The following is a 19328-nucleotide window of genomic DNA, read 5'->3' as shown; positions in this document are numbered from 1 at the left end:
AGTGTGTAGTGTTCCTTTCAACTCTATAGTGGCTTCCAGCTTAGGCCAAAGCCAGGTCCAGCTACACTTGATCCCTGAATCCACTTGTTTAAAAAGCAATGCCTCATTTTCACCTAATTCTCTCATTCTGAAAATTAACCAAACTGTAGAGGGAAAACATTAGTTAATTTCGTTAGCTAGTTAACATTTCACAGATTGCCAGGGTCCAGTAAGCAACTAACGCGTTATAACTTGAAGAATGGCAAGGAGTCGTATACCAGTTAATACTATAGCGAATTGGTTAGATTACTAATGTTAGCTCATCTGATATAACTTAAGCTACGTTAGCTGTCTGACTTCATTAGCCAACTAATTCTCACACACCAAACTCAATTATTTGATCAGTTATTTTGGCTAATGTTCCTCAACATTTCTCTGGTTAGCTAACGGAGAATTCGATCCAGCTTGCATGATACTTGACAATGCTAACAATACTTGTTCCACCAGTTTCTCCCCCACCTCAAACTTTCCAAATGCCAGCTGTTTTTCCAGTTACAGCTCATAAAGTACGCTTCATCACCACAGTCTCCGTGGTCAGGCTTCTCACCTACTACCTCTTCGTTATCGCTCAAGGGACACGCTTTCCAGAGTGCACACTGATGCTTTAACTAGCAAAATTGTTGTCTCGTCAGTGCCGTGCTGCATTGTTATGTGAACGATTGGCTGAGCCTTGGATACAGACAGTATTGGTCCAATACGTGCATCACTCGTTTGCATACCAAAGCCCCCCCCCCCCCCCCCCCCCCTAAAAAAACATTTCTCAACAGATCTACATGAATGTAGGTCACCTATTTTGGATTCAAAACGGCAAATTTCGCTGAAAGGTACTAGTTTGCATTCCTGCAAGAAGTCTGCAACCTTCAGAATGAGACTGATATGAGAACAGTTGATGTGACTTATTGATATGTAATCTTGAGTTTAATTCAAGAGATGGTAACTCATTAAAACTTATTCCATGGTGCCCCAAATTCCTAATGAGTTGTTACATGATAAATTTGATTACCATTAAACATAGTTGATTCGATAAATACGTCATCACATTAGTCACATCACAACACTATTTTTAAAATTAAATTCACTGAGGATGGGCCTTCCCTTCCTCCACTGGTTCAGCCTTATTCATCAAAGTCCTTGTATTGTAAAGCAGCACCCTCTTGTGGTCCAAGTTGGAACTATATCCTCCTTGTGGCGAGTCTGGATACCAGTATGTTTGTGCCATCATGCAACTCCTTGTCATGTCATAATGCCAAACATGTACAATGGTACTGACAGTGGGTAGAAATAAGTTGTAAACTATCTCAAAAGCAGCCCAAATTCCCAAGGCCAAGCAGACGTGTTAGACTGCCTCTATTCACGTGAGGGTGGCCAGCGTAACTCCATGAGACATGTGTCATGTGAGAGGAACTCTTACTCCAACAGAAGTCAAAGGCCATGAGCAGAGCCACAAAGGCATCACTAAGTGTGGGGCAAAAATACATGTGATTATATTATAGTGATAAAGGCCTAGTTTGTGTTTAGAATATTCAAGCATGCCTAGACATTACACAAGGGTAAATTAGCATACAGCAGCAATAAACGGCAATAAAAACGATCACATGTAAACTCAAAGTACTTTCATTTTATAGTTGTTCAAGGTTGATTGAACATAAACTAAAGATCAGTGACTGGAATTTCCATCATGACATTTCTTGCATGCAGAATATTGACAACACCTACAATATAAGGGGTGTGCCATTTCAAAAAGCTAACAGAGGATGAACCCTCCCAATGTATTCATCTGGTTTGTATTCACTAAACACTAAAATGAAAAAAAAAATGGGCCAAAATGAAGGAACTGACTACCTGAACTAAAAATAACTTGTTTTTCGCTGCAAAACCTTTGCTACAGTGTGCACGAATAAATACAACCCTTAGGCTGAAATTGCAAAGATTCCATTATTTAATCAATATATTGACACCACCAATACCTAAGCTCTGAAAACAGCAAAATAGACAAAATATGATAGTCTGAAAATAAGTTTTATTGCAACACAGGTTATTTTTGCTTTTCCTCTGCTGTGAACTTTGCCTGCCTGTACTCCAACACTCAGGGGTTAAGATGGCACCAGGAAACCTTGAACCGGGGTGCGTTCCAGACTGCCTACAAACCGGCCAGTTTTGGTTAATTTAATGGCAACATAAATCTTTATTTGCACTAAGTCATCACGCACCTTTAATATATGCTGACCTCAGATTTACACCAAAGTCTTAAAAGGTTTATACGGTGATGAGAAACTAGCCATACTGGTTACTGACATGCTAAAACGCTTCGCCAGGCGTTGTAAGAATTGGTGCACGACAGGCAGCCTGGAACGCGGTGTATGGGTGGCTAGGGGTTCCTTAGGGTCTCCCAAGTCCCCATCCGTATTTTGACCAGTCATTTACTATTCCAGAGTTCAATTGTGTACAGCAGACGTTTTAATTTAAAACAGAGGCCTCCCCGAGTGGATACAAACCTCTGATAACAGCAAGCAATGGTAACAGAGCAGGGAACAACCACAACACATTCAGCCATTTGCATGGGAGATATAAAATCATATTGGAATTTCTTCCACAGAACAAGAACTTTGGGGGGTGGGCAGTGCATCATGGGTACTGCCCATAGCTCTTTGCTTTGCATTCATTAGTTAGTCGATTTTTTGCTTTTTTTTCCCTGAACAGGAGTTTGTTTCTGGCTGCAGAGAGAGAAACTCAAGATAGGTTTGATTATTAGTGGAGAGAAAAGGAGTGTGATGAAATGGAAAACAGAATGAGCATGATAGGGATACCTGTTACTGTTAACAAACAGAGTAAAGAGGGATTTTGATCACTTAAGGGCTTACTATGACAACCGTTTGCATGGGCAACAAACAGATCTCAATGCCGACAAAGATACACTGCTGAGTCATACTCGGAATTACAAATAGATGCCAGTGATTGACTAAATTAACCTTTGTAATCAACACAATAACATTTAAAACCATGTAATACAAAAAATAACATTTACAGCAAGAAATAGAACCTTTGCAATGAATCGGGAATTTTGAATGATTGGACAGGAATTTAGCCTGTAAAAATGATAGATTATTTTCTTCCTGCTTGATAGCAACATAATCTAAAAAGAACAGGGGGAGGTTAGGTCAAGAATGGGTTAGGTTAGAAAGTGCAAGACATGGAAGGACAGAGTGAAAAGGGAAAATGAACAGAACAGAGAATAGTGGTGTGCATGGTTTGGATCCCAAATGGCTCCCTGTTTCCTATACAGTCCACTAATTTTATCCAGGGACCATAAACTTGTCCTGTCCAGGGGGTGTACTTGTACATCAAGCAGCCTCACGCTACAGAAACAAGAGATGGGCTCCTGCCCTACGTGCCGTTCTGGCTCGGACAAGGGTTACTTACTTATATTGGGAATAAGGTGCCATTTGGGATGCATAATTGAATAGAAATGGGATGGAGGAGCTGGCTCAGTAGAACACCACACTAGACTTCCCTCCTGGGGGGTTAAGGACCTTGTTATGGGAGCGGGGGCGGGGGCCGAGGTGGGGCTCGTGGTCCTTCAGTGAGAGCTCACTAAGGCAGGCCTCTGGCTTCTTGGCTGAGGGAGAAGGCGCAGTCTCCACCGCTGCTTTGGTGGGAGTGGGGGGAGGGGAGGCAACGTTCTCTTCCTTCACCTCCTTGGCCGGGCTCTCCTTCGGAAGAGGAGCTGAGATCGAAAGGGAGAGAGGGATACGAGAGAAAAAGATGAGAAACCGAGTTAGATTTACCTGGTACCAAATGGTACATAAGACTTGGTGTCGAAACCGATTAGTAATGAATAATTATGCAATTATTAAGTCATTATTATTATCTTGGTCAACAAGTCATTTCTAGTAACTGCCTGGCAGACAGCGGGCTGTAAGGTGGTAGCCAGAATCCATTATCCGTGTCAAACTCACCTGGGGGCTCAGGTATGGGCATGGGACTTTCACCCACAGAAATGTTGTCCTAGGAATAATAGGGAGAACATGTTAATATAGCCTATATCATGCAAATTAGAAAACCATAACCATTAGTGATCTGGAATGGGAGAGACTGGGGGACAAGGATGGTCTGGATTACCTTTGGCTTGTTGGAATGGGCTTTGTCAGAGGGTGGGGCGCTCTCTAGCCCCCAGATGATGTTGCTGGTGTTACCGCCTGGGGGTACGGGTCTCCGTTGCTCGGCTGGGGCATCTGGAGAACCAAATATCCCACTGCTTTTACCCCCTACATTGAAGAAGGACAGCAAATCAAATGTTTGTTTTTTTACATGCACCAGGAATTTGACCTGGTAAAATGGCGCTGTCAACGCCTTAGAATAGAATACAGAAAGAACAAACTAATTTACACAAGGCATTAAAGGTGAACATTATTGAAGGCATTGAGGAAAAGACAGACAAGTCAAATCTCCACACCCCAACTACTTTTTTTGTGATTAACATTTCTATAGAATTTTCACTTCTCAAACTTCTTATCTGACTGGCAACATGACGACTGTACCCACTCCAACCAAATTGAACCAGGTCACAAACCTCCACACACAAAGCCCAGTCCTACCCTCATTATTCTATAGTTATGGTGAAGAGCTTGTTGCACAGCCTGGACTGACATGAGGCATTACATTTCACAGTTAGATAACATTTCAATATCTGGGCGTGTGCCGTCATAATTCCTTCTAGAACATTCTACAAGACGCAGAAGGGCTGAAAACTGGAAGACAAACCAGCTCGATGTGCAGAGAGACAATAGAAACTCATGATAACATATTTTAATTTAACCATCTCTGACCCTTGGCCTCAATATAGACATATTGATCCAGTCATGTGATGTCACTAGATTACATGTGGCCCAAACATCATTTAACTAATGAAAATCTCGGTCACCATTAGGAAAATTTGGCTGCAGAGGTTTTAATTTACCGGACATCCATACGCATCGTGTGTGTACCGCATTAGGGCGTCCACCTACGGTACTCATAATCCCATTTAGATTATTGTAATTAATCTTAACAATAGAAATTAGCCTGTACATTCGTAATAAAAAAAATTATGACATTCTTATACCAACATCAATGTTTTGCTTTTTAGTAAAACCTGTGCCCGTTGCGTCTTCATCCCTGCTATAAATCATAAATGGAACAGTTGAAAAAAGAAAACATTTAGCCTAGAAGAAAAAGTCACTTCCATAGTAATAAAACTTCAAAATATAATATCAGTATAATATACATCGAACACAAATATAAAACACAACAAGTTTAAAGCTTTGACTGAGTTATAGTTCATTAACTCAGCAAAACAAGAAAGGCCCTTTTTCAGGACCCTGTCTTTCAAAGATAAAAATAAAAAAACTAGTAAAAAATAAAATAAACTTCACAGATATTACTTGTAAAGGGTTTAAACACTGTTTCCCATGCTTGTTCAATGAACCATAAACCATTACTGAACGTGCACCTGTGGAACGGTGGTTAACACACTAACAGCTTACGGTAGGCAATTAAGGTCACAGTTATGAGAACTTAAGACACTAGAGGCATTTCTACTGACTCTGAAAAACACCAAAAGAAAGATGCCTAGGGTCCCTGCTCATGTTCGTGAACGTGCCTTAGGCATGTTGCAAGGAGGCATGAGGACTGCAGATGTGGCCAGGGCAATAAATTGCCATGTCCGTACTGTGAGACGCCTAAGACCGCGCTACAGGGAGACAGGACGGACAGCTGATCGTCCTCGCAGTGGCAGACCACGTGTAACACCTGCACAGGATAGGTACACCTGAACATCACACCTGCGGGACAGGTACAGTATGGCAACAACTGCCCGAGTTACACCAGGAACGCACAATCCCTCCATCAGTGCTCAGACTGTCCGCAATAGGCTGAGAGAGGCTGGACTGAGGGCTTGTAGGCCTGTTGTAAGGCAGGTCTTCACCAGACATCACCGGCAACAACATTGCCTATGGGCATAAAGCCACTGTCGCTGGACCAGACAGGACTGGCAAAAAGTGCTCTTCACTGACGAGTTGCGATTAAGTCTCACCGGGGGTGATGGTCGGATTCGCTTTAATCGTCGAAGGAATGAGCGTTACACCGAGGCCTGTACTCTGGAGCGGGATCGATTTGGAGGTGGAGGCCCAATCTATGGATTTCACAAGACTGGGAATACAGATATCGGTTGGTCACAGATTCAGCCATTTTTTTTTAAAGGTAGGGGAATGGATAAAAAATACCAATCACATTTATTTATAAAAGCCATTTTTACATCAGCTGATGTCACAAAGTGCTATACAGAAACACAGCCTAAAACCCGAAACAGCAAGCAATGCAGATGTAGAAGCACAATGGCTAGGAATACCTCCCAAGAAAGGCAGGAACCTAGGAAGAAACCTGGAAAGGAATCAGGCTCTGAGGGGAGGCCAGTCCAGTTTCTGGCTGTGCCATAATTACTGGAGGCTGAGACAGGAGGGGTCGGGAGACACCGTGGCTCCGTACGACTATACCCCTGGACAGGGCCAACCAGGCAGGATATGACCCCACCCACTTTGCCAAAGCACAGCACCCACACCACTAGAGGGATATCTTCAACCACCAACATACTACCCTGAGACGAGGCCGAGTATAGCCCACAAAGTCCTCCCCCACGGCACGAACCCGAGGGGGAAGCCAACCTGGACAGGAAGATCACGTCAGAGACTCAAACCACTCAAGTGACGCACCCCTCCTAGGGACAGAATGGAAGAGCACCAGTAAACCAGTGACTCAGCCCGCATAATAGGGTTAGAGGCAGAGAATGCCAGTGGAGAGAGGGGAACCGGCCAGGCAGAGGGTGGTTCGTCGCTCCAGTGCCTTTCCGTTCATCTTCACACCACTGGGCCAGACTACACTACCTACTGAAGAGATGAGTCTTCAATAAGGACTTAAAGGTAGAGACCGAATCTGCGTGTCTCACATGGATAGGCAGACCATTCCATAAAAATGTAGCTCTTTAGGAGAAATGGGGGTCCAATAGTCCAGGATTCTGAGGAAAAACATTAAGATCTACAATATTTATTCCACGGGACAAAACTAGTCAGTATCTGGTGTTACCACCATTTGCCTCATGCAGCGTGACATCTTCACATAGAATTCATCAGGCTGTTGATTGTGGCCTGTGGAATGTTGTCCCATGTTGGGTGAGTATGTAGGCCAAGGAAGAACTGGGACATTTTCAGCTTCCAAGAATTGTGAACAGATCCTTGATGCTGAAACATGAGGTGATGTCAGCGGATAAATGTCACAACAATGGGCATCAAGATCTCGTTACAGAATCTCTGCGCATTCAAATTGCCATTGATAAAATGCAATTGTGTTTGTCAGTAGCTTACACCTAACCATACCATAACCCCACCGCCACCATGGGGAACTCCCCTCAAAGTTTACATCAGCAGCGCACACGACTCCATAAAAATGCGGTCTGCCATCTGCCTGATACAGTTGAAACCGGGATTATTCAGTGAAGAGCACACTTCTCCAGCATGCCAGTGGCTATCAAAGGTTAGCATTTGCCCACTGAAATAAGTTACAACACCAAACTGCATACCAGGTCAAGACCCTGGTGAGGACCACGAGCACACAGATGAGCTTCCCTGAGATGGTTTCCGTTAGTGCAGAAATGCTGCATTTGTGCAAACCCACAGTTTCATCAGCTGTCCAGGGGCTGGTGCCAGACGATCCTGCAGGCGAGGAAGCCGGATGCGGTTGAGAGGCCGGTTGGACGCACTGCCAAATTCTTTAAAACGACATTGGAGTCGGCTTATGGTAGGAAAATGATTAAATTCTCTGGCAACAGCTCTGGTGGTCATTCCTGCGGTCAGCATGCCAATTGCACGCTACATCAAAACATCTGTGACAGTGTTGTGACAAAACTGCACATTTTAGAGCAGCCTTACATTGTCCCCAGTACAGAGTACACCGGTTTTATTTCACCTTTATTTAACCAGGTAGGCCAGTTGAGAACAAGTTCACATTTACAACTGCGACCTGCCCAAGATAAAGCAAAGCAGTGCGACAACTACAGCAGAGTTACACATGGGATAAAAACACAACAGAAAAAAATCAATGTATACAGTGTGTGGAAATGTAGTAAGATTAGGCAGGTATCAATATGGGGATGAGGTAATTGGGTGGGCTATTTACAGATGGTCTGTGTACAGGTACAGTGATCAGTAAGCTGCTCTGACAGCTGATGCTTAAAGTTAGAGGTCGATAGGAGTCTCCAGCTTCAGTGATTTTTGCAATTCGTTCCAGTCATTGGCAGCAGAGAACTGTAAGGAAAGGCGGACAAAGGAGGTGTTGGCTTTGGGGATGACCAGTGATATATACCTGCTGGAGAGTGTGCTACAAGTGGGCGATGCTATGGTGACCAGTGAGCTGAGATAAGGCAGGGCTTACATGTTGCGTTTATATTTTTGATCAGTGTAATTTGCAAATTGCCTGTCCTATAGGCTACTTGTAAGAACACTTTAAAAATAACAAAACCTCTGTTTTCAAATACAATTCGGGCCTCTTATTTGAATTTCCTTTACGCCTAATTTAAAATGTTCATGCCTAATAAATAACAAAACATCGCTGTACACGAACATGGCTGTATATTTACAATGCTCCTGTGAAACAAGGCCCGCGCCAAGCATTTATGAAAGCACTTTTTTTCCAAAGCTCCAATGATATCGCACTCTTCACAGTTCTACTGGAAGATGTTAATAAATGTTGTGTTTATTGTAATTTGGGGTGGGGGGGGGTGGGTTCGTGACTTGTGTGATATACAGTGCGTTCGGAAGGAATTCAGACCAGCTGCCCTCTCCCACATTTTGTTATGTTAGTCTTATTCAAAAATTTAATCAACCCCCCCCCCCCCCCCAATTCCCCCATAAGGACAAAGCAACGTTTTTTAAAGAAGTTTATGCAAATGTATTTATAAAATAAAAAACAGAAATACCTTATTTACATAAGTATTCAGACTAGGGCTGGGCAGTATACTGTATTTTACTATATACACACACACACAGGTATTTATGCACAGGTATATATGCACGGACCGATTTGGGTTTTTACTTTACCTTCTAAAACGGTATTTGAATGTTTGGTTTGTTAAATGTGATATGCCGTGTGTAACGTCCATTTTTATAGTTTACTCTACTTGAGTCATTAGTCGCCGCTATCCCTCTCTCCATGACGCATTCAACACAGACCTAGTCCCACCTCCTGTCACACAAGGAGCACATTTGTTGTTGCTTGACCATGACACTTTCGTTCAATCTGCATGGTCAATGCAACACATGCAAAAATGTTGATGACAACGATGTTGTTTCCACTTTGATCTTAATATAAATCCACAAGAGTTCTATAATTACAAAATTAGCCTGCTAGCTAACTAAAAATACTGAGTCGGAGCAAACGTAGCTAGCTAAAACAACCTGATACTAGTTAGTACTGGTGGAGGCTTAAATCGGCATGTTTGTGCAACATTATCGCCTAAATCAAAGAGGAATAGGCAAAGCATGAATATGTTGGCTATATGAATAAAGACTTAATGTATCCAAAGATGATAAGATCCCATATAAAAACACTGAACATCACTTTGGTTCCTACCCTGTCACAACTCGTCCATGGCATTTTCGTTCATTGTCATGTCAAATGTATTTAAAGTGCTCACTATTATTTATATTCTAACTATAAAATTATAACAAACATTCAATTTCCACAATTCCAAAAGTTCACCCAAGTGCTTTAATCTAAATAAATCTAAATAAACATTATTTTTAACCTAAGGCCAATTATTCTTGCCCATATCATGGCAGTGTGGAAATGATCTCAAATGAGTGCAGGAAATTATTTTGGGTTGAAGTTGAACAGTAAAACAATCTGAACGGAGAAAGACCGATTGAAATGTCTCTCTGTGTGTGTGGTGTATATACAGTGGGGTAAAAGTATTTAGTCAGCCACCAATTGTGCAAGTTCTCCCACTTAAAAAGATGAGTCCTGTAATTTTCATCATAGGTACACTTCAACTATGACAGACAAAATTTGGAAAAAAAATCCAGAAAATCACATTGTAGGATTTTTAATGAATTTATTTGCAAATTATGGTGGAAAATAAGTATTTGGTCACCTACAAACAAGCAAGATTTCTGGCTCTCACAGACCTGTAACAACTTCTTCTTCTTCTTTAAGAGGCTCCTCTGTCCTCCACTTGTTACCTGTATTAATGGCACCTGTTTGAACTTGTTATCAGTATAAAAGACACCTGTCCACAACCTCAAAACAGTCACACTCCAAACTCCACTATGGCCAAGACCAATGAGCTGTCAAAGGACACCAGAAACAAAATTGTAGACCTGCACCAGGCTGGGAAGACTGAATCTGCAATAAGTAAGCAGCTTGGTTTGAAGAAATCAACTGTGAGAGATTAGGAAATGGAAGACATACAAGACCACTGATAATATCCCTCGATCTGGGGCTCCATGCAAGATCTCACCCCGTGGGGTCAAAATGACCCCAAGAACAGTGAGCAAAAATCCCAGAAACACACGGGGGGACCTAATGAATAACCTGCAAAGAGCTGGGACCAAAGTAACAAAGCCTACCATCAGCAAGGGCATTGAAGATGAAACATGGCTGGGTCTTTCAGCATGACAATGATCTCAAACACACCGCCCGGGCAACGAAGTAGTGGCTTCGTAAGAAGCATTTCAAGGTCCTGGAGTGGCCTAGCCAGTCTCTAGATCTCAACCCCATAGAAAATCTTTGGAGGGAGTTGAAAGTCCGTGTTGCCCAGCAACTGCCCAAAAACGTCACTGCTCTAGAGGAGATCTGCATGGAGGAATGGGCTAAAATACCATTAACAGTGTGTGAAAACCTTGAAGACTTACAGAAAATGTTTGACCTCTGTCATTGCCAACAAAGGGTATATAACAAAGTATTGAGAAACTTTTGTTATTGACCAAATACTTATTTTCCACCATAATTTGCAAATAAATTCATTAAAAATCCTACAATGTGATTTTCTGGATTTTTTTTCTCGTTTTGTCTGTCATAGTTGAAGTGTACCTATGATGAAAATTACAGGCCTCTCATCTTTTTAAGTAGGAGAACTTGCACAATTGGTGGCTGACTAAATACTTTTTTGCCCCACTGTACATACGCCACCCTATGGTCACGCACTACACATAAAGCAAATTTAGAACTCAATCAAAAACATGAAATACCATTAAAAAAAATCGAAAAATACCATGATATTTTGGCCATGTCGCCGAGTCCTAATTCAGACCATTTGGTATGAGACTCAAAATTGAGCTCAGGTGCATCCTGTTTCCATTGATCATCTTTGAGATGTTTCTACCTTTAGTAAATTCAATTGATTGAACATAATTTGGAAAGGGACACACCTGTCTATATAAAGCCCCACAGTTGACCGTGCATGTCAGAGCAAAAACCAAGCCATGAGGTCGAAGGACGGGATTGACGGGATTGTGTCGAGGCACAGATCCGGGGAAGGGTACAAAAATTGTCTGCAGCATTGAAGGTCCCCAGGAACACAGTGTCCTCCATTCTTAAATTGAATACATTTTGAACACCCAAGACTCTTTCTAGAGCTGGCAGCCCAGCCAAACTGAGCAATCAGGGGAGAAGGGCCTTGGTCAGGGAGGTGACCAAGAACCTGATCAGGCCTTTATGGTAGAGTGGCCAAACAGAAGCCACTCCTCAGTAAAAAATAAAAAACACAACAACCCACTTGGATTTTGACAGAAGGCACCTAAAGATCTCAGACCATGAGAAACAAGATTCTCTGGTCTGTTGAATCCAAGATTGAACTCTTTGGCCTGAATGCCAAGCGTCACGTCTGGAAGAAAGGTGGAACCATCCCTACTGTGAAGCATGGTGGTGGCAGCATCATGCTGTGGGGAAGTTTTTCAGCAGCAGTGACTGAGACTAGTCAGGATCGAGGCAAAGGTGAACTGAGCAAAGTACAGAGATCCTTGATGAAAACCTGCTCCAGATCGCTCAGGACCTCAGACTGGTGTCAAGTTTCACATTCCAACAGAACAACAACCCTAAGCACATAGCCAGGGCAACGCAGGAGTGGCTTCGGGACAGGTTTCTAAATATCCTTGATAGCCAGAGCCTGGACTTGAACCTGATCGAACATCTCTGGCGAGAGCTGAAAACAGGGTGCAGCAACGCTCCCCATCCAACCTAACAGAGCTTGAGAGGATCGGCAGAGAATGGGAGAAACCCCCCCAAATACAGGTCTGCGTCATACCCGAAGAAGACTCGTTGCTGTAATCACTGCCAGAGTCACTTTAACAAAGTACTGAGTAAAGGTTCTGAATACTTATGTAAATGTGGTATTTCAGCTTTCTTATTTTTAACAAACATTTCTCAAGCACAGTTTTTTTTGCCTTTGTCATTATGGGGTATTGTGTGTAGAATGATGAGGGGGAAAAATACAATTTACCCAATTTTAGAATAAGGATGTAACGTAACAAAATGTGGAAAAAGTCTAGGGGTCTGAATACTTCCCGAAAGCACTGTACGTGGTTAAGTCTGTTTCCACTATAGGCAATTGACTGCCTAGTGATTGCAACTGATGTGAATAGTTGGAAATGAAGTTTGATTTCCAAGTGCTGCTAAATTGAATTGCACCAATTGCGCATGATACACATCATTAGTCTAGTCAATCAATTTCAAATCTTTACACTATGCGACACAGGGGCAGTATATCTTGCCTATGGTGGCAGCAGGAGTGATAGGGCTGGGCCTAAAAAACACAATTTGCATCTAATTTACTAGTGTTTCGGCAGACCTTGGCCTGCTCAAAGTTAGCCGTTGCTGTGGGAAGTTAAATTGTTCAACTCCTTGGAGGAGCTTGCGATGTGCATCAGCCTCGTTACTTTGTCCTCAAGAAGGTGTGATCTTGAATTCGTCTATACTCTGTTTTGGAGAAAGAATCCCCTCTCGGTGGTAACACTGGAAACAGGGATTATCAGCATGGTTTCCAATGGATTTACAAAAAATTCCGGACAATTTGACCGGCAACCAATTAATTTATCGGCTTGTCACTTATTTCTTTTTGCCAAAAGACAGCATTTACCGGCTAACGGAAAGCCTGGCCAGGGTGTAATCCCACACTGGACTCAACAATGAAGAGGCTGGGCTGTGGCTCTTGAGCACTCAGTTATTTCACTGCATGGAACGACAACGGCCTACTACTGATTGTTACTAGGCTAGAATAGAAGCTTCAAGTTCCTCTGCATACACATCACTGACAATCTGAAATGTTCCACCCAGACAGAGTGTGGTGAAAAAGGCACAATAGCACCACTTCAACCTCAGGAGGCTGAAGAAATGTGTCTTGTCACCCAAAACCCTAACAAACTTTTACAGATGCACAATTGAGAGCATCCTGTCGGGCCGTATCACCGCCTGGTACAGCAACTGCAACGCCCACAACCGCAAGGCTCTCCAGAGGGTGGTGCGTTCTGCCCGACGCATTACCGGGGGAAAACTACCCACCCTCCAGGACACCTACAGGACCCGATGTCACAGGAAGGGCAAAAAGATCACCAAGGATAACAACCAGCCGAGCCACTACATGTTCACCCCGCTATCATCCAGAAGGCGAGGTCAGTCTAGGTGCAACGCTGGGACCGAGAGACTGATAAAACAGCTTCCATCTCAAGGCCACCAGACTGTTAAAAAGCATTAGAGGTTACTGCCCTATCTACAAAGACTTGAAATCACTAGTCACTTTAATAATGTTTACATCAATTTGCTTTACTCATCTCATACTCTATTCTAATGTATTTTAGTCAATGCCACTGACATTGCGCGTCCTAATATTTATATATTCCTTAATTCCATTATTTTACTTTTAGGTTGTGTGTATTGTGTTTTGTTGTGAATTGTTAGATATTACTGCACTGTTGGAGCTAGAAACAAGCATTTCGCTACACCAGCAATAACATCTGCTAAACATGTGTATGTGACAAAATAAATTTGATTTGGCTGGTTGAGTCTTGTGACACTTTAGTCACCAGATAAAATAAGTGACCTGTTGCCCTTATCAAACACACGCACTGCAGCATGTCAACACAATCCAAACATGATTTGGGGAAGAAATGGTGAGTAAGTCAACACTTATCAATGGCTCATTTTTTAACCTTAAATGCTAACGTAGCACCTTAGTGGCAGTTTTCACACCACATAGACCTGAAAAGGCTCGGACAGCTCCAGAACCAGGGAGGGCAGCCATTGCCTGTCTGACTGCCCAGTCACCTTGTAGGAAGACATAGGAAGCATATTCCCTTTCCACACCGACCTGAACTTTCCTGGCTCTGATATTTTCCTTTCACAGTCCTTTCTATCATAGTTCCAACATCCTTTCATGGTTCCAGTATCTATGGTGGATGCGTAGCCTTTATTCTGTATTAAGGACTAAAAGAACACAGACTGCCACCCAATGTTTGGATGCATAACCAGGCCAGAGCAAAAAAGCTTTGATCAATTCAGCCCAGTAGTGTGAAAAGGGAATTTGTATGCCCAGTCAAGGTCCTTCTCGCTCTTACCTGGGGGGTTGGTTCGCCTGATGACACCCTGGGGCTCTGGTGGGGCGAAAAGGTTGGAGGCCATCTTGTGGGGCCGCCTCGAAGCAGCTGCTTCTCCCTCATAGCCACCGAACAGGTCGCTGGAGACACCTCCGGGGGGACGCAGGACTCTGAAAAGGAAACATCAGAATCATGTTGGTTCACGTAGTGGTTCCCAACCTTTTTTGGTTACTGTACCACCAAATTCATTTTGTTCTGCCTGGAGTATTCCTGGAGTACCCCCCCCCATGTGCTTTACCAGCAAGCCTATGGTCTCATGAGTCTTCTCAAGTACCCCCTGTGGATAGGCAACACACACTGTGGCTCCTGGTTGGGAACCACTGATGTAGAGTATATAGCCTGTAGGCCAAACTCTGCTGTCAGCATTCATCATACACAAAGGCAGGCAGTGCCTGGGATAATATGATTAGAGAATGTTCCATAATGAAAACGTGTATATAGCCAAATCTAGGAATAGAATATGCAGCATGTACAACTTCTTATATATAGACAGGCCACAAATGGCGGCTGTGGCCACATTAGCTGTTAAATGTTCTACAGTATGACTGCAGGCTACACAGGCCTACTGACCTAAATAAACTGTTTAAAAGTCACATTTAGTTGTGTAACGTTAGCTGATCACAACTCAACACAGAACACATATTTAGCCAGTTAACGTTAGCTGGCTGTTCTTGGGATGTTCGCAGGGGGGGTTAGACAACCATAGTTGACCGCGCAAAAAAAATGAAATATGCCCAATTACCCTTACTTTTAAGAAATAGGTTGTTGTAAACGGGGTGTGGGTGACTGTGTCTGTTTGGAAAATGCAATGAGCGTCATATCGCTGGCTACACCGTAAAAAAAAAAAAAAAAAAAGAATTCCACGAGCTTCCATTTCCGCAGCGCACCCCCCCAGAAAAACCCCAAAGCCCATAGAAGCTGTTACCAAATGAAAAGTTTACTACTGACAAAACGGAATAAACATTTTACCACTAAATTGTCTTATAACTAGTTAACGTTAGTATCACCAAAGTGCCATCTAGCTAGCTAACTGCTAACTACAGGCCAATGAGCATAAGGGGTAGCTTTCAGGAACATAGCCAGCTAGTTGCTTGAATTTTGCCTGCTGCAAATAAAACCTGTGGATGCAATTTCGTGTTACCTTGAACTTGGCTTTGCGCCATTATCGAGTCCTGAAAACATGTTCGTCGAAGTCATTGTGAAGACTGTCTTCGTGAGAGAGGAAATTAATGTCGTAGCTAGCTCAATCTTTTAAAAAGTTTTGTTGCTTGGTTGCGTGTTGCCCTTCCGAAACCGGGAAAAGCCCCGCCCACTCGATAGGACGAGCCAGCAATGGGAAGAGCCTCAATGGTCAAAAGCATTATCAGTCGAAAGGTGTGACTAATTTCATTGGTTAAATTACTAAAGATAACGCCCTCTTTCCATTGTGATTTGGCTTTCCGCCTGTCTGTCATATTAGGTGCAGGCGGTTTACTCGCCCGGACTTTGGGCGGTATTTCCATAACTGGAAAATGAACTAACATTTTAACTTGAAACGGTTCCAGGTAATGTAGCAGTATTTCATGGTAGTAAAGTTAAAATAGTGGGAACTTTTGCGAGTGTAAGGTTTACTGTTCATCTTTTGTTTATTTCACTTTTGTTTTATCTCTTTCATTTGCTAAGGTAAACCTGCGTTTCCCATGCCAATAACGCCCCTTGTTTTGAATTGAGTACATTGGTGGCGCGTGTGATGTTGGTTCTAGGCGGGGAACATACCATAGAAATCGATCTAAACTAAATTAGAATTATATGTCCCATTGCTATACCCAACTTTGCAGATGAATGGGGTTCGATTAATCTCATCCGGGCGCCCGTGTCGGCGTGTTTTTGGTACTGGCTAAAAGTGGATTGCATTCGATTTGGATCCGGGCTGCCTCCAGGGCTTGAGCCAACAAGTTCCGGGCTCTGGACGGCGAGTCGGCTCAAAACAAAAATGACAATTAAACACACGTCTCAAAGTAGCTCTTTAAAACAACAAAACAAAACATTTCAGTGAGCCCATTGACATTTATGTCTGGACGATCTTCCATGGTCATCCACAGCAGAGGCAGGTGGAAGTCCACCAGGTCACATCCTGTGTCCAATCCACTATCCATGCGCACCATCCTCACCCACTAGGTCCACGTCTCTTCTGACTGAGGCCCAGATAAAGGGTTTATCAGGGGGGAAACAAATCAGAAACCAGGACACCTCTTTGCCATCCCCAGTCGTAGACTCCTTGGTAATCCTCCGAAATACACACCTGGGTGAAGCCATACAGCCACTAGTTTAGGGCGCTTGTAGCTCACTAGTTAGCTGGAATAGCCCTTGAAATAAACCATTGTGGGATTTTTTTTGTGATCCTCTGCCCTATTCAACAGTCTACAGGCCTCTGCCATCTCGTTGTTTCAAATAAAAACACAAACTAGCTACAGTAGCTAACTAGCTAAACAGCTAGCTTCTCAGTTCAGTTAGTCAAATAACTGACTTGACAGTCTTGCACTGCTGTGGATCAATATATATAAAATCAAAACTTAATTAGCTAACAAAATAAAAGTTGATTTAAAAAGAGTGAAAAAAACACCTAAAACTATTCAATTATATATCATATTTAGAGCTTTCTGCCTGGGCGACCTCCACGGCAACCCCGGATCTAGGTTTTCCAATGCGAAAGTGATTGATTTTCATAAAAACAATTAATCTGCCTTCCCAATGGAAACGAGATAGAACATTCAAACGTTTATTTTATGATTTTTTGTATTTCGACGAAGCACCATGTTGCATTGTTGTCAAAATGTTCGATTTGTGAGGGCACTCCTCCTTGCTTTCGCCCGATGACGTCACAGATTTTGGCAGGGCCAATGTAAAATGACTCCCCGCGCACCCAATAACGTATGTTGATTGAGATATCCAATTGGGTCATTTGCATCCTCTTTTATCATCAACAATTGGAGCTCTTGGATGTCAATCATATATCTTTCTCCCTCAACTGACTAATCAGGAGATTTGTTTTTGAGTTGGAGTGGGCGTGCTTTGTGCAAGAGAGGGCTGTCAATCGGAGTTGGTTTAGTTTGCACGTTTCCTCATGAAGTCGTGAACACAAAAGTCAAGACATGGTAATTTTGTGAATTGTTTAATCTTTGTCTCACTGCAACACTGTGCATAATTTCGTGTGAATTTGTGCTTCAGACTATTCCTTTGCTATCAAGTATCATTAGTTGACTAGGTTTTGGCCGCACATCACCAAAGTTAATTTAGCTAGTAACGTTAGCTAGTAGCTAGCACCAGTGTAACGTTAGTTGCTTTTTGAAGTGTGTATCCCGCTCCTCCTAAAATGTACCTATAGAAATGACACGGGTTACGAGTGGAAAGATAACAGCTGATTATGTCTACTGATCTATCAGCTGAGGTGAGGATAGCAACCACAGAATAAAGCAATAATTTAAACAAACGATAGATTATTCAATTAGCTACTCATATTTCTGCAGTAAAAAATAATATTTTGTCAATTTGTTTGAGTTTGAAAAGAGTTCTCATTAGGTTGGACAATCATGATTTAGAGAACACATACATCTGACACAGTAATGTGTCTTGTTTCCCTGCATGGGAATGAATTTCAAAGAATTTAGGGTGTATGTTTGAGACGTGACAGTAGTTTAAAGTTGTAGCTACAGTAGTAATGTTTCTCTCCTCAAAATATTTGAAGACGTCTAAAGAGATGAAACACCTGTATCAGTGCATGTTAGAAGTAATATGTATCTTGCAACTTAAGTGAAATGCAGTGTCTGCTCTATGTATATATGGATTATATATTGTTGTAGTTGAACACTCAATATTCTATTGGTTCGAGTGCTTGTGGTATCCGCTGTTGCTTTCTAAAGCTGAGTTCATATCAGAAGCAACTTTTTTTTAATGCAGTTAACATAATGTCGTCAAACATCAATGTTAAACAACGATTCTGGAGATGAGGGGGTGAAGCAAAATTGAGACTGCGAGCGTTCTGTGCTCTTTTGTGGCTGTAGTAAAAACTAAAACCTGCTAGTTTATTCAGATTATTTATTTTGAGCGTTTGAAGCATGTTATATAGTTAAATGTTTGGTCAAATATTTCAGCTCGTCTACGGCAATAAATTGCGAGTAAGAGTGTGGTACTCGGATAGTGAACAGTTGAGCTGCGCAGAGTTAAATTCAGTCACAGCTTGAGCGAGGTGAAGATAGTCGCGGCTAGACCCTGTTCATGCTTTGAATATGCCCAATTTTATATACTGTTGCATACTAAAACCGCCGGGTCGATGGTGAAAAGAAAGAAGACATCGTCTGCTGTCGAAGAGCATGAAAATGGGTAACCTTGTCTGATAAAGAAGCACTGTAAATAGAGGTAGATTGTATAGAAAGGTTTTACGTTGTCGTTTCAGCGGGCGCTAAACTCAGGGGCGCTCGTATTTGAATTTCGGATAAAAATAAACCCATGTAAACTGTTAGAAGTTTAAGATGACTAACAAAAACACACGAACAAGGTATAGTAATATTTTGGCTTTCAAAATGTAAATGAAAACATGCAGACAATGTTCGTGTGTCGATTGGACTGAGGGGATTTGAA

At 42.4% G+C, this 19328-nt stretch overlaps 2 protein-coding genes across 7 annotated transcripts in view; one reads left to right on the top strand and one right to left on the bottom strand.

Moving 5' to 3' along the window:
* Positions 1–2039: 2039 nt before the first annotated feature.
* Positions 2040–17536, bottom strand: LOC110521922 (jupiter microtubule associated homolog 2). The gene is made up of 5 exons (XM_021599892.3): positions 15853–17536; positions 14673–14821; positions 4159–4304; positions 3996–4044; positions 2040–3763 (listed from the first exon to the last, which is right to left on the bottom strand). The coding sequence occupies exons 1-5, from the start codon at positions 15906–15908 to the stop codon at positions 3525–3527; spliced, it is 639 nt and encodes a 212-aa protein (XP_021455567.1). The 5' UTR covers positions 15909–17536; the 3' UTR covers positions 2040–3524.
* The window catches only part of LOC110521921 (protein cramped-like), a 49023-nt gene continuing 45863 nt past the window's right edge, over positions 16169–19328 (top strand). For 2 of the 6 annotated variants that reach the window (XR_016495305.1, XM_021599889.3), the window contains exon 1: positions 18646–19070. Coding sequence is in view for 1 of the 6 variants with exons in the window: in XM_021599889.3 (XP_021455564.1) it covers positions 19021–19070 (50 nt within the window). In the remaining 5 variants the exon portion in view is untranslated. Of the gene's footprint in view, positions 16256–17733; positions 17846–18645; positions 19071–19328 lie in introns of those variants that run through there. The other 4 variants (XM_090232203.1, XM_021599891.3, XM_090232204.1 and 1 more) reach the window with 4 other exon arrangements.

This window comes from Oncorhynchus mykiss, chromosome 4 (assembly GCF_057628025.1).
Source record: "Oncorhynchus mykiss isolate SJ-2025 chromosome 4, ASM5762802v1, whole genome shotgun sequence".
NCBI classification, from domain to species: domain Eukaryota; kingdom Metazoa; phylum Chordata; class Actinopteri; order Salmoniformes; family Salmonidae; genus Oncorhynchus; species Oncorhynchus mykiss.
The sequence above is the reverse complement of the archived record's forward strand: the minus strand, read 5'-3'. Positions and strand labels throughout refer to the sequence as shown.

Bases quoted from the DNA above. Each gene is read 5' to 3' on its own strand.
- LOC110521922 (XM_021599892.3), bottom strand. From the start codon at position 15,908: ATGACTTCGACGAACATGTTTTCAGGACTCGATAATGGCGCAAAGCCA. The intron at 4,305-14,672 runs GTAAGAGCGAGA...TCTTCAATGTAG, and splicing joins CAGGCGAACCAACCCCCCAG to GGGGTAAAAGCAGTGGGATA. The intron at 3,764-3,995 runs GTGAGTTTGACA...TTTCGATCTCAG, and splicing joins GCCCATACCTGAGCCCCCAG to CTCCTCTTCCGAAGGAGAGC.